Raw genomic sequence first — 16,320 nt, forward strand, 5'->3', positions numbered from 1 at the left:
GAAAATAAAATAAATGTACATGATTCAAAAGGAAGTAGTAACTCATTCTAATGTCAGGTCTTATATACTCTGACCAAGAGAGTATCCTACATCCTACTATAACCACTCCAACCCTCCCCATCTAAGAAGTTCAAACAATGCTGTTACCTATTCTTGATACTTTAAAAATATTCCACTAAGGAACCACATTCTATCTGAACTGGGAGATTTCTTTCTTGCATTTAGTTATTTGTTTTTGTTCTGGTTTCCTTTAGAAGAAGCCAAGACCGCCAGAATTTAGGTCTCTGCTTGGAAGAAATGTAGGACCACAAAAGCAAATACTGGAAACCTTGTAAAAGCCTCTCAGAAAAATGCCTTTAGAAAGAATGAAGAGAAAAGAAAGTCATGGCGCTTTTAAAATCAAATTTTTCCCTAGTCAGAAGGACAGCAAAAGTACACATAGTAATAGGGGCTGCCTGATGTACATGAAAATAATCTTTGCAATAGCCTATGCATCTATAAACTAGGTTTAGTTATTGCTTCCTTTGGATTGGTTTTGTGACACTTAAGTGGTTTGTGATCAGTGAATGTAAGTTGAGATAAAAAACTAGAAATAAAGAAAATAAACTCTTTGCCTTTAAACATAAGTGGTTCCAGTTTCCTTTTACAAGCCTGAAGGGTTGTTGTACATATTAAAACTGCTGCACAGCTCCATCCCTGGTCACAGAAATTCTCCCTCCCCGCCCCCCCCCCCCCCCCAAGATGTCAGATCTCTGGGAAACAGCAGTTACAAAAGGATGCTTTTCATAGCTTGTACTAGAAAACGCTGGCATCCCATCTCCGCATAAAATAGCACTAAACTGAGTCACAATGCCGGAAGCTGTGCCTTCTGCTTCTCTTCAATGGGATCTAGATCATTTCTAGAGAAAATATTAAATAATACTGCATAGTTATGCCCATGCATGTGACATGCTGATTCTTCTAATCTCCCGTTTGCCCTACATAATTTTAAGCTTTATCCATCAGTGTACCTCGCGCGAGAGAAAAACCGCAGTTAACAAGATGACAGTGTTATCTAGGTATTTGGCATCAATATTAGCAAGAGTCTGTCATTTGACAATTATTTCCCTAGCATACCAGACGGTAAAGAAAATGTTTTCATTCATCTGCAAATGACTAACATTTTATTGATGTCTCAAAATACGGTTGAATACTATTGCACTCTCAATTTCTGAGCCGGGTTTGAGAGTTAAGCTTGAATACTAATAACATCAGTAACTCCTGCCGCAAGCGCCTCGGTTAATTGCCTAGCACTGGAGTGTCAGTTCAGCGGGGAGGTGATGCTAGTTAGGGGCTCTTGGAGCAGTCAGTCTGGGTGGTCACAGGTGATGGGAACACTTCCCTTTCCCCATTTTCCTCATATATCCTCATGCACTGCGATAAAAATCACCCTGAGCACCGATACCGCGAAGCAAAACGACTCCCTGCCTGCCTCGTAAAGAGCTCAGTCTGGGGAGGCAGCCGGATGCTGACCCCTGCAGAGATTATTGCTTCTGTGCGCTTTGCCAAAGGATCCTGCTAGCATTATGGAAAACGAGTTAGAGATGTGCGGTTTTGCTTTATTTATTTCCTCCAAGGGAAGGAGGACTGGAGTCAAGGCGAAGAAAATCGTCAAAGACTGCTTAAGGGGGGTGAGGGAGGTGGTGGTGGTGGTAGTGAGCATATTTTTTAATTACTTGTTTCTCTCCACTTCCTCGCTCTGCTTCCCAAACTCCTCACTGAACAAGATTGATTGGCGTAACTGCTATTGACTCCAGCCTCGGTTCTCGCATTGATCTGCAAATGGCCCGGAATAGCTAAAGGGTCTTCAATCTGGAAACGAGTTTAAGAAGGGAAGGAGTAGGAAAAGGTAGGGGGGCGGCCCCTAGCTCAGCCAGCACCCCGCTCAGCCTTAGGCTAGGACAGCGGCTCCCAGCGGCGGGGCGAGCGCGGAAGAGGCTGCGGCTTGGGAAGCAGGGGGAGCCTCTCTGCGGCGCGGAGGAGGAAATCTGTCCAACCTGGTTTGGAGGCTGCTGAAACAATATAACCCTATGACTCGCGAAACCCGAAAACTCAGTCCTGCCCAGGTTCGGGTGCGCGGATCATTATGTCTGATAGGCTCAAACCGGTTAACCTGCCTCTTACATAACAGGACTGCCTGGCTCTACACAATTAAAACACTTGATTGCAGTCTCTTCCCGACTGCGTCCAGCCACGACCCGCCCCATCCCTCCCACCGCGCCTGCGTGCGGCGCGCGCACGAGCCCGGGCACGGGCACGCGCATACTACACACTCACACACACATCCGCACACACGCTCTACTTCGACCATCCCTCACACACATACGCACTATTTAGTGTCAGCACGCACAGGGCTGGGGGGCGGCTAGCGGGCGCCCTCCCATCCGTATTGACTGACCCAATAAATCCACCAGCTTCTTCACCGCAAGGCCTCGCATGCACCGTGCCCTCAAAAAGCAGCACCCCCGCCACCGTCCCTACCTATTTCCGAAAAGAGGTAAAGAGTGAACTAATTGGCCGATTGTAGCCAACTTGTCGGCTGTAGCGCGGCCGCCCAGGAGAGATTGGAAAAAATTAAATAAGCAACAAAATTTCACAGTCCCTGGCGTCATGATGGCGCCGACTACAACTTGGAGGACTTTAAAGTTACGGTGTCTCAAGAGGTAAAACGCTCCAAAGAGGGAAAGCAAAGCGCCCTTCGGCTCTCCACCTCAGCACAGACACAGAGACTTTTCTAGCGAAACATCACTCTAGTGCATACGACAAGAAGGGAAGCATTTTGTCTAAGACGCATCTCTTTTCCCCTCACTTTGCATAATTGTGATATACCTCCTCCTCTGGATCCCCCCCCCCCGTTTTCTTTCTTTCTTTCTTTCTTTTTTTTTTCCCTCCATTTCTCGCCCCCCACCCCTCCCTGCTGCATCCCCAGTCCCCGGGCGGGGTTGCTAAGGAAACGGCCGCTTGGCAACGCGCGCGAGCCCGGGGGCCAGCGGCCGCCGCTGCGCCCCGCGCTGCTTCTGCTGCTGCTGCTGCGATTGCAGCCGCCCGCCGCCGCCGCTCGCCCTGCCTCCGCCGCCGCCGCCGCGCCTCCTCCCTCACTCGCCGGCGCGCTCGCCTCCTCGCTAGATGGTGTGCGAGCCGCCCGAGAATTAGACTCACTCCGGACTCGGCCAAACGCAACCGAGAGGAGGTGTAGCGTGGTGCCAGGGGGTGGGAGGGGAGGGAGGGAGGGAAAGCGAAGAGAAGGAGGAGGGGAGGCAAAAAAAAAAAAAAAAAAAAAGAGAGAGAGAGAGAGAGAGAGAAACAACAGCCAACAACTAGAAGGGAAAGAAAAAAAAGAAAGAAAAGAAACCCACCCACCCACCCCAGCCCCCCAAAAATCACACACACAAAAAAAGAAAAGAAAAAAGAAAAAAGGGGGAAAAAAAGAAAAAAAAATCCTGTGGCGCGCCGCCTGGTTCCCGGGAAGACTCGCCAGCACCAGGGGGTGGGGGAGTGCGAGCTGAAAGCTGCTGGAGAGTGAGCAGCCCTAGCAGGGATGGACATGATGCTGTTGGTGCAGGGTGCTTGTTGCTCGAACCAGTGGCTGGCGGCGGTGCTCCTCAGCCTGTGCTGCCTGCTACCCTCCTGCCTCCCGGCTGGACAGAGTGTGGACTTCCCCTGGGCGGCCGTGGACAACATGATGGTCAGAAAAGGGGACACGGCGGTGCTTAGGTAGGAGGAACGGCGTGCTTTTCGTACTTGTCTCAGTCTTTCTTTCTGTCTCTCTTTCCACCCTTCTTGCCTTTTTTTTCTTCTTTTTTTTTTTAACACTGAGTAATAATGCTGATGGTGATCACCATAAACACACACACACACACACAGACACACACACACACACACACACTCAAGAAATCCAGGTGATGGATCTGCCTGGAGCCTGGCCCCTTTACGCTGGGGCAGGTAGCAAGCTGGACGCGTGATGCTAAAGCACTTTGCCGGAACGCCAAGTAGTCCTGGGATGAGTGAAGAGTGAGGTTTAGGAGGGGCAGATGCCACTTTGAAACTCAATTCACAAGGTCTGTGTTTTACTGTCATGGGGTACTCTTGGAGAGTCTGACAAGTTTATCAGGTTTGTTTCTATTTTACTCTAGCCTAAGCGACTTTTGCAAACTTGGGCTCCCTGCTCCCATTTATTTTCCCTTTCACTTGGACACTTAGGCTCAATTTCTCTGTCTCCAGCTTTCTTTCCTTCCACTGATGGTTTCCTCCCTTCTTTTTTCCCCTCCTCATTTTCTTTTCCTGTTTTCCCAGTTCCTTCTTACTCTCCTTTTCCTCTGTTGCCTGTTTCCATCCTTTTTCTCTTTTCTCTGTAATCTTTCCTGCATTTTCTATTATTTTCTCCTCCTGTTTATCTTCACCACTCTGATTTCTGATCCTGTTTACCCCCCTTTCCTCCATGCATCACCTCTCCCCATTCCTTCTTTCTCTTCCTTGTTCATGTTCATGTCCCTATTCTGTGATCTTGTCTTCCCTTTTTTTGAGTCACATTTCCCATCCCTCTCCCCATTCCTTTCCCATCACCGTCACACACACATGCATGTTCCCTCTGAACCCTTGCAGTTACCATTTTCTCACACTCACAAATCTGTTTCCCTTCAACACACTCACTCCCATACTCTCTTTCACATCCTCACACACACTGGCACTTCCATGCTCTAACAACCACTTTCATATTCATATTCTCTTTCACTGTCTAAAAGGCACACACTCCTTCACTGTTCCACACACTGTCACTCACACATGTGTACACATGACCCCCCATCTCTCTGTTTCTCTTGATCCCTTCTTCCTCCTCTCCTTCCTCCCTCCTTCATGTTCAGTTTTACTTCTTTTTCTTACTCTCCCTTCCTCTCTTCTTTTCCCTAAGCTTGAGCACTGAAATGTTTTGTCATTAGTGAACATACACAGCCTGATTTTACCACTGAGCAACACTGCAGAGTGAGCTTTTTTTTTGTTTTTTTTTTTTCTCTTGTGAAAATATGAATTGATGATCAGCAGTGCTTAGATCTAAACAAGGCTAACGCTCTTATTCCTTCATTTCCCATCTCCCTACCTTCTCCCCTTGACACCCCCAGCTGACATACACTTCAAATCTCCCTGAAAGATCTCCTTTCTCTCCGCTGGGTGGTAGTTGGCTTGTAAGTGTGCATGCACAAAATCAGTATACACGGCATGTCTAAGGTGACAGAGAGTGGGATAGGTTTCTGTTTGAATTGTGCAACATATCTTAAATTTAACGATCTGGGATCTGGGTGTGGCATATGTTTTACACCTTCTGAAACATGCTTAGGACTCCAAATTCACTTGGAATACTGTTATAATTTCTGATATACACTAATGACTAATATGCTTTCATAATATGTTGTCTACGATGCTGTAAATACAGAATGCCACTGAATGTGTACAAAAGTAACATATAATCTGTTTTAACTTAGTAAATACCTTTTCATTGAAGATATATGTCACATAGAGGATATAAAGAAAACCCCCATTTATGTTCTTTATATTAAGTTTGTTTTGGAAGTTTGAACAACAGTGGTGAGTGTGAAACACTACCTTGAGAAGCTGCAAACACAGATCATGGGAGCTGCAATCTATGTGTGTGTGGCAGCATATTGCTTATTTGTAATGAGCATGAACATTTCAACCTAAAGGGTTTGTTACACTACTTGTCTTGGATGATATATCTTGGCATTTTGTTTCTAATGAATCTAATACCTGCTATAGCTAATTAAAATATCTGAAACTACATTCTGTTTCTAGGAGACCTAGGTTTAGTTCTCTCATTGGTTAGACTACTGAAGCTTCTCTAGCTAGTTGGGGCAGTATCCTTCCAGTGTTGTTGCTTTGGTGCAGCCCTTGTTTACTTGGGTACACTGTAACACATCCTTTGAGATGCTCTATTCTGACTTTTGTAATATCTTAATGAGGGAGCTTTTGACTCTTAAACTTTTTAAAAAGAATAAAATCTCTGTCTCTTTTAAGTGATGTTTCTACCAATTACAGTGTTTATTTTTTCAATAACCACAATAGTTTCTTGTCGTATGAAACAGAAGTCTGATCTACATTACTGTTTACCCAAAGTAATTCGCTTATAGTAATTCTGTAATTCTCTAGGGAGTATCCCACTTTTTACCTTTTTACATTGTCCGTAGGTTTTTTTTAAACTATTTTAATATATGCATTTATAAGAAATTCTCTGTTAAAAATTGTTCAATTCTATCATTTATTTTTCTTGACTCTTCCTTGTGCATCTGGTATTTGCTCTGTTCGCACCAATGCAGACAGAGCTTAAGGACTGTCAATTGAGTATGTAAGTCAGGTGTCACATTTTTCATCAAAAGTAATGTCACAGTTATATTTTACATTTTTACATTGGAGATTAGAATCATATTTGATGTTGCTCTCTAATTCATTAGGAAACAAAACAAAACAAAATTTGCCTTCAAACATACACCCCCTCCCATCAAAGTACAAAAATCTAGTGCTCAAGAGAACACTTTACTGAAATTACATGATATCATTTATTAAGCTTTACCCAATATGCTCTGTTTTTTAATGTAACATTCCTCAAAGTGTCTCTAAGAAAGAACAAATAGTGGCATAACAGTTATCAAATAACTTTAAGAGCTAAAGGCCTGAAAGTGCAAACATGTCAGTCAGTGACTCTGTTGCTTGTGGTTGCATTAATGAAATAGAAGTGTAAAGGTCAAATGATACATTTCTATCTCCTAAATGCCAGAATGCTTGTTTTAGAGAAAAAAAAAAATCAGGGAAAACAAAACTTTCCTTAAGTGGCATTATAATACAACAGGGAAACCATTCTGTGATCTACTAACTATAACTATCATTTTACAAATCATCTTCTCTGTTTAGCTTAAATAGTGGACTTACAATGAAACTTCTTTTAATAACTACAGCATTCTTATCATTTTAATTTTGCTTTTAAAGTTAGTGAAGCAATATATTAAGTGTCAAAATTTCCCTTACTCCTAACAATGTTATTCACTGATAAATCTCTGAAGGATTCACTTGAGCTATTTGGACCTTCCTGATAGAGTTTTAATGATGCATCTATTCAATACAGAACCTTTGGTACTGCCTTTACTTAAACTTTGGATTTCAGTACATGCATGTATGTCTTAGAATACATTGTAATTTGCTACAGACACAAATTAATGTTTTCATTAACTTATTAAATATTGACTTCAATTGCTCTATGTTTAATTCATATTAGTAGTTTATACCTAACAAAATTTGTTGATCTGCCTATGGAGAAATTAACTTTTTCTCCAATCTTCAAATTGCATTTTGTAGTACACGGAAGATAGGAGTTAATGTTTTGTGATGTGACATAGCAAAGACCAGAAGATGCTAGAACCACATTGGTCACATTTTAGGACCCTCTATTTCTAGACCTGGAGAATCAGGGGAAGCATAACAGGGCTCTGGATCAATATGTAAATTTTAGATGATTTTTAAAATATAGTTTTGCAGTCACTTTAATGTAAGTCAGTTTTTTATTCTTATCATATGAATAAACACAGTTATGTTAATGTGTCCAAAATGTTTAATATTCTTTGGAAACAATACAAGGAACAGCCTCATTTATATCCTCTTAGTGACTGAACATTTTTTAAACATGTCATTTTTAAGCTAATTCTTTCAGTCTGTTTCTACCTCAGCTCTTACGTATGATTTTTGTACATTTTAAGCCGCCTTCCTGATATGAATTCAAAAAATCCTTTTCTCTACTTGTCATGCTTTAATCAAAGAAAGGAAGAGATTCTTTTCTTAAATGTGATATCTTCTTTTACCTTAGCAAAGTTAAACACAACTCTGTCATTTTAATATAGTAGGTTTGAATGGAAGTTATATATGAAATCCCAATATAATATTGTAATAAAAGGGATGATTTTTGCTTACAACAGAGAATATAGAGCACATTTCCACAGAAGATATTTTTATTGGAAGCCACAAAACTTTCTCAAGTAGATTTATAAGTGGATATGATGAGTATTTATCACTTTTCAGAACTATTTGTCCAAAACATTGGCATTTTGATTAGACTTCATTAATTAGTTTTGTTTTGAAATGCTTGCTATTGGTTATAAGAAAGTAAAGAATTTATTTATGAGACTGCAGAATTACCTATAGCAATAGAAATCAATTGTGCTGTACTTTTAGGTTTCATCACATTGTCTCACATTGTTGAGTCATTCTTGCACGTTGATGCAATACATATTTTAAATACATTGTTTAAATATATAAGCATTTTCAATTTAGAACATTAGAGCATTATTTAAAGACCTAAATGCTTATTCAGTAGTGTTGGACAAATATATTTAAAATTCTGATTTTTTTCCCCTTCTTCAAAAAAGAAAGGGAAATAGATTATCCTAGTGTGTCATTTTGGAAAAAATGTGTTCTAGAATACCGAATAAAATGCTACACCATTACCTGTAGTGATTTGCAATGCTGTTCAATTAGCATGACATATTACTTGGTATATCTGTTATGTTAAAGGACAGTGTAGTTATTTTAAAGTTTTCAAGACAGATTTATTTTGCCCAGCCTTTTTTGTTTAGAAGAGTTGATAAACCTATGTGATTGTGTAAATCTTTGAACACATTCTTGTTAATGAAGTACTTATTTTCAGTAGATTGGCTTTGCAATTGAACAGCTCCATGGAATAAGTTAATTTTGTAATACCTGACTTCTGAAGAACTTAGGGAAAGGTTCACACCTTGTTTGTGACAGTTCTGGACCTGATTGAACAGTCCAACTTTCATTCTGTACCCTGTGCTAGTGGAGATAGATGGCAGAGCTAATCCCTGAGCCTGCATTTCCCAGGCAGCCTTCATCATCTGTTTTCATGTTGTGCAGTTGCCCAATGGAGGGTAATTTTGGAGGAAGGGAAGATCTATGAAGAGTCTGACTCCACAGTGTTTCTCCCCTTCTTCATGGCTTTGGACAGGGTCCCCAGTGTCTCCCATCTCCCAGTTGGACCTCCATTCTCCATCATCTACCAGATAACTGGCTCTTGGGCTTCTGTTTATGCTCTCATCTCTTTGTTCTTCTCTCCTAGGAATAGTAGTGGCTTCCTGCTGTTTGAACTCGTGGGTTGTCTTACCATTATCTATACAGCTTCTCAGTTCTACACACTTTGCAATCAATTTCTTTCATTACATTCCCTGTTTTAAATGTCCAGAATGTTTTAAGTTTTGCTGGTGGAAACTTGATTGATATATAGTGAAAGGTAATAATTTCAGTGATTTTAATTATATTTGATTAAATGACTGCTTTGCCCATGGCACCATAAATGTTGCTTACCAGACTGGGTATAATAGCTGTTTGAGGGAGACATGCATAGAAGTTAAACCATAATGACATTGGGGCATATTACAAAGAAGAAAGATGGATTTATTTTCCCACACCCAGATTATAATGAGAATAATAAACCAAATGTGTAAATATTTAATTAAATATATGCCGATTAATAATATTTGAGGAAATAATGTTGTTAAAGGTGGGAAAATAAAGACATTGATTAATAAATATTGGCAAGACTCAGTAATTCCATATCTTTTTTTTTTTTTTAACTGAGGGAAAGTAAAGGAGGGCTAAATTGTTTGTGGATATGGGGTCAAAATGCTGAGATAATTCCTACCAAGTTGCCTATTGAAATCAATAGGAATTAAAGGCCTTTCTTTTATGTAGTTTAATGCCTGAGGAACTAATCAAAATTTCCAGTTTCTTATGAAGTATATGGTCATAACAATGCCCATGATTCTGGTGTTTGACCACCACGGAATTAGTCTCTCAAGCCATTTGAGACTTTTGATTAGAAATCAAATCACTTGTATATCATATTCAACATGACATAAATTAAGACATTGTAGACATCATATAATGTACATGAAGAGCTGAGGGAAGATTCATTAATAAGGGTTTTTTGTTTTGTTTTGTTTTTTGTTTTTTTTCCCCCTTGTTAACTGAGTATTAGATCATTTGGCATCCTTCCTTTAACTTCTTCAAAATACTTTCTAAAGGCACTGTGTAGGTGTAGTCTACTTTTGGTGTATTTCTCCATGCTTTTGCAAGAAAGATGGTAATTTAAAAACCATCATTAATGAAGTGAGCCTCTCTCAAGGATGTTCAAGAGAGGATTTCTGAATTGGGAGGGAAGTTGGACTTATTGATCTCTGCCATGCCATCCTTTTCAAAGGTTTGCTGATCCATTATAGATTGTCATAGACGCTTTCCATGTATAAGAGAAAATAAAATTTATTGCTCTTTCTTCCCTAGATGCATCGTATTACCTGCCTTTTTGCTTTTGTAGAGGGACTTTAAAATTGGGTCACATGCTCTTTTGTCAGGTATTTTATGTGTTTCGGATGCGCCAGTGGAAACAAGAACTTCCCATCTCCTAGAGAGTAAAATTTAGGATTTTTGTACATGGTCATACTCATTATCAAATCAGATTTTAATTAGTCCCCTGTATCTAAAAATGTAATATCATTTGAAAGATAGTGAAGAAATTTAATAATACCAAAAAGTTCTTTGGTGTTTTGTTAAAGTGTACTTTCTGTTCTCTGCTATGTTCATTTTAATTGGCAAACCGGCTGGGTGTGTAAGCACTATAACTCTTTCTAGGGCCTTAACACCAAACCTGACATATATCAGGCTAGCATCTACTATTTTTTAGATTAATGACTCCATAGAAGGATAAGTGAAGGGATAAATGTGTTTGTGCTTTAATTTATTAGTTATTTCACATTTTAATAATTGTAGTATATTTAATATTGTGTTGGGTCTGCATATTTATAGTGATTAAGTATATTATATAAGTATAATCACTATATAAGTGTAAGTATATAAGTATATAGTGATTAAATATATCGAATCCCTATATATCACAAGTCTCTGTCTTAAGTGATTGCTGCAGAAATCCCAGTGGGTTAAGACAGATACATTGGAATCATTCAGTGTAAGACACAGCTTACTGGTGGGTCTTGAGGAAATGTACTGGATACTAAAGATATTTTTTTTAAAATTAAATGTACTAAGTAGAGTAGAAGGTGAGTAGTTTGAGAAAACGTCTATGTGTGTGTGTGTGCGTGTGCATGCGTACACATGCTTTGTCAAGATTTTAGATGTTTTGCTTACTGAGGGTTTCAGCAGGGTAAGTTTGAAATGCAGTGGTATGGTTGTAAGATTTTAAGTTGTAGTTATAATTTTAAGAAGATCAAAGATTTTAAGTTATATAGTAAGGCTTTTGCCGTTTGCAGTTCTAATCAAATAAGAGGAACAGTTCAAAATAGTAATATGTCTATTGTGACCTCTAACATTTTTTGTTTCTACCTGAATTCATGAGCCTCTTCTTCCTTTTCCCTAAGATTTCAATTAAATCAAATCAATAAAGATACAGAGGTAGAGAGAAATGGCTATTTGCTATGGACAAATAACTCTCATTTGAAGAATAACTATATGCCCCAAACCTGAGCAGAACTTTTGTATCATTCCAACCATCTCCCAGAGGTAGGTCAACAGTACTTTATAAACCACAGGGTATTGCTACTAGCACATAGAATTTTAATGTGGTCATATGGCTTTGATTTATAATGTTGAAGAGGTTATCTATTAGCATAGTGGTTTCTAAGCCATATCAAGTTCTGAATCCTGACAGAGGACCTTTGATGCTCTTAAGCAACCAGTTGGCATGGGAATTGGCCTTTTAATCACTTTCTCTAGGAAAAGGGGAATATAGGAAAGGAGGAATTTGGCGGTGTTGCCAGCATTAAGTGTTGTTCTTTTGAACAGTAGCCAGGACATTATACTTTCCAGATAGCTGGTAATTTGTTCAATTTAAGGAAGATGTTTATAACCTTTTTTGGTCCAGAACTAAATTGTTCTTTAGTGAATTTCACTAAGATCTTTGGACACAGGTCCAGTGCCCAAACTGAGGCTACAAGATAGGGTTTCTTTAAAGCTATAGCTATTGCCATAAAGTAGTGAAAGGTTTTGGGTGATTTAAAAGGGCCATGGAAAAATGTGTTCAGTTGTCTTCAGAAACCCCTTTCCCCTCATGCAACTGAATTAAATTTAGAGATATTAAAAGGATTTAAGAGACATTGTGAACAGAATTGCTGTAATCAGAAAGCAAGAGTATTGTTTGTATATTCTCTGCAATAACATTATATACTATTGTATTGAGATATTAAATGAATAAATCAAAGGAATCATAATGTTTTCTTAATCTTACAGATAACATATTTCTTATAGGAGAACATCTTTAGATATTCTAAAACAGCAACCTGTTTTCGATTAATATCTTGTAATTGGTCAGTGGGATTGATGGCATCTGTACTGCCTAACATTGCTCAACACAATTTTTAGTGCTCAAAATCTGAATGTTGTATGAAGAAATTGAAGGTGAGAAAGAAGAAGAGGCAAGGGGAGGAAAAGAGGGATGAAGGGGGGAAGGTGTGTTATGTGAGTGACTTCTGATCAAACTATCTAAAACTTCACATCACTGGGATGACAAAATTAAGCCCATAATTTGTACTATATTACAATAAAAATGAATTAATAATAAAATAATATTTGTATTTAAAAGAATATAATAAACTAATTCCCATGAAAATGAATAAATTTCATTTCATATAATTCATTAAATAATTGGAATAATCCCAAATCTGCATGTTATACAAACTGAAGCTCTAAAATTATATTTTGCATTCAAATATATGTCTTTGTTCCAAGTTACTAGTTCATTTATGTTTACTTTAAAAGATAGCTAGCAACTTTGGACTTTGGCCTGCAGTGGGATCAGGGGCTAATTTTTTGGAGTATTTTCACAACAGGAAATTATATATAAATCTTTGAATAATTGCTCCTCTGTCTTATTGAGCATATGTCACCGATCGATTTTTTTCTCATACATCATTAATGTGAAATAATAGATATAAAAAGTTATTTTTGCTTATGTACAATGTTTATCTTCTTTTGTAATTGTTTAGTTGCACTGAAACCTGTCATGCTTTGACATGTTGAGAATGGGAGTGATGAGAATTTGAATTCCTACTTCTCTAATTACTAACTAGCTACATGACCTTGAACAAATACCTTATTCTCAATTAGTATGTTCCTAACAGAACTACATGGATTACATGAGATAATACATGTAAAATGTTACCACAGTATACTTAACACATAGTAAGTACTACATTTATATTAGCAAATAATTTTATGTGCTTTTCTTTTCTTAATCTTAATCTGAAATTTATGGCAGTGTTTACTTACTGATATGATTTTTAAATCATTGCTTCAATTATTTGTGGACCAATCGTGCAGTATCTGTTGAATGTATATTTTTGCTGTGATTTCATTAAAATAACATTTGTTAAATAGAACACCAGGATATCAGGTAGTGATCTGTGGTTGAACAACAACAACAACAAAAAAACCAAAACCAAACCAAAACAAAACAAAAACAAGGAGAAAGGGAAATAGAGGAGTTTGTTACTCACAGGTCCTGGAGGAGGCACATGGCACACTCCAGGGGCCACATGGGAAGTCCATGCAAAGAGATCAGCTACACCTGGAGTACATGCCTTAATGAGGGTCAATGGGTGGAGTGTTTGGGGGTTCCTTGGTTCAGAGCCTATTGGTCAATTCTAACCAAAAAGAGCAGAGTTTTATCTTAGGCTCCCAGAAGGAGAAGATACACAAGGGAAGACAGGAAGGGAATGTTGCTCACAGGGACTGCTGGGTAAGTCATATCAGGAACTTGGATTTGCTTATGACTCTTCTGGAGATGCGCAAGTGAAGGGGCTAGTGTCAGTCAGTTCAAGATTCCTGAGTGCCACTTGGCCTCATGGAATGGATGTGAAGGCAGGGATAGCCTGGAGTGGTTTAGCTAAACTCTTGACGTTTTGTATTTTAGAGATTCTGTTTAATGGACATACTTGCATTTTTGTTGTTGAGCCCCATAAGCAAATGCAGTAACTCAAATCTGGAAGTGAAACATACCAAAAGAGGCTTCCCAATTATCAGAGTGCAGACCCAGAGCACTCGATAGCAGATAAACCACAAATTTTATGCTCAACAGACTGATGGTGATTCAACTCACTTAACGGAAGGAAGAAATCACTGTAATTGGGTGGTCACATGTGATGTTGAGAACAGAGGAAGAAATGAAAACAGGCAGAAAGAAGAAATGAAAGGTTAGAAAGCACATGTGATGAGAATGAAATAGAGGGTGAAGATTAACATTTGTGAAAGTTTAGGAGAAAAGAAGTGATAACTGGTGACAACAGTGGAATAGTCAATAGGAGAGTGAGAATTAAAAAAAGTCAACTGTGTATTCTGGTTGGGGTAGCAAATAATTATTCAGGATTAGATAGGCTCTTATGATTTTTTAGGTCATCTGTATGTATGCTGAAGGCATCACAGTTCAGAAGCAATCTGTATGGGCAAGAACTTTCCATATATATCACCATTTTATCCATACACAATAAACTCAGGATAAACTCAGAAAATATGAATGCTTGCTTTAATTTTGCATATTTGCCAAATGCACAGCAGAATGATTTAGGTTCGTAATCATGACGAAGCCATCATCATCATGATTCAGATTCAACTAACAGTCACTGAGTGTCTATATGACGTACTTTCTCAACAATATGCAGTAAGTTACTGCTTTCCCAGTTTTATCGCCAAGTAAATTCAGGCTTAGAAAAATGAGTTAACCTGCTGCAGGTAAAATGGGTAGCAGCTGAGCCAGAATTGAAATCTAGGTCCTTTTATCCCAAGCCCCATGGCATTTCTTCTATCTTGTGTCTCTCCCTAAGAAAAAGATCAAAATGGTTGATAAATTTGTTGCTTATTCAGTTACTAAAAATTTGTTAAGTACCAGCCACATTTTACCTACTGTTAAGTCGGTAATGATTAAAAAAAAAGTCAAGGTGTGTTATATGTTTGAGGAAAAATGTGAGATTATTTTAAATGAGATTAAATACATAGTGTATATTACATAGTCAAGCATTTATTAGATTGGAAAAGAGTGAATTCTTAAAACTATAAATATTATGAAATAAAATCTCTCATCCAATAATGATTTCATCCCTAATTATTAGAAGCTACTGATAATACAAGAGAAAAAAATGAACAGCTTTTGACTATCATTTAAAGTTAGGCATTATCCATTGCCTACTTTATTGAATCCTCATAACAGCCTATAATTTTTCTACTTTGTAAGTGAAGAAACAAATTCATAGGTGAATAACTTTATTTTTGTATTTGTTTAATTTTTTTGTATTTATTTAATTTTTAACTTTAATACAGATAGTAAATGGCGTAACCAGGACTTGATCTTAGGCGTGTGTGTCTCCAAGACCCATGCTCATCTTTTTATAGAAGTTGTAATATTTCTTGGAGCATTTTGACAAAAAGAAGCAACAGTAGTTCTTTGCTGTATTATTCCAACTTTCCAATTAAATCATTGGAATACTCATTCTGGCATAACTCCAAACAGCTGTACCAGGTTGATTTCAAAGCCTCCCTTGAAAAGGACTAGGCAGCCTTGGGTTCGTTGAGCACCATTATTTCCCAAAGTAGATGGGAAGATCAAAAAGATTTGAGGACCTCTAAAAGATGTTTTTATTCTAATTTCATTGAACATGTCAATCATGTTACTGAATCATATGGTTAATTGTAGTCAGTGGATAAAATGAAACATATTGGAACTACATAGTTTGCCTTTTTCTGCTAACCGATAGAAGGAGTATATGTAGTTTATAGTCTAATTGAATGAAAACTTGTTTTTAATCTGATGGTGTGTAATTGAAGCATCTTCTTTACTGTGCTTTAGTATCCACCTTCTGCAGATTTTAAAATGTGTACCCAAGAGAGTTTCACATTGACTTGTTTTTTGTCTATCCAAAGATTTCCCAAAATAAAGTCCTATTTTTGTCTTACATAATTCAAGAACATTTTCAACCTCTCTAGACCTGTTCTAACTCTTCCTTCTCTGAATGCCGAATTTCTGCACATTTCCATTTTATAGTGTTTATTCCATCAGCTTTATATTATGGTAGACTGTTAAATGTTTGAGTCTGCGAAGAAATCTAACAGCTACTGTCTTATTTAACATCATTTACTTATACTATTGCAAATCCTTCACAGAACTTTGCATATTGCTATTTGCATGGAATATATTTAATAAATATACTTTCA

At 38.1% G+C, this 16,320-nt stretch overlaps 1 protein-coding gene across 1 annotated transcript in view; it reads left to right on the forward strand.

The window, feature by feature from the left end:
* Positions 1–3,368: 3,368 nt before the first annotated feature.
* The window catches only part of NEGR1 (neuronal growth regulator 1), an 861,528-nt gene continuing 848,576 nt past the window's right edge, over positions 3,369–16,320 (forward strand). Inside the window, exon 1 of the mRNA XM_047727677.1 lies at positions 3,369–3,753. Within this exon, the coding sequence (XP_047583633.1) occupies positions 3,578–3,753 (176 nt within the window). The 5' untranslated portion in view covers positions 3,369–3,577. The remainder of the gene's footprint in view (positions 3,754–16,320) is intronic.

Source organism: Lutra lutra, chromosome 4 (genome assembly GCF_902655055.1).
Source record: "Lutra lutra chromosome 4, mLutLut1.2, whole genome shotgun sequence".
In the NCBI taxonomy this organism is placed as follows: domain Eukaryota; kingdom Metazoa; phylum Chordata; class Mammalia; order Carnivora; family Mustelidae; genus Lutra; species Lutra lutra.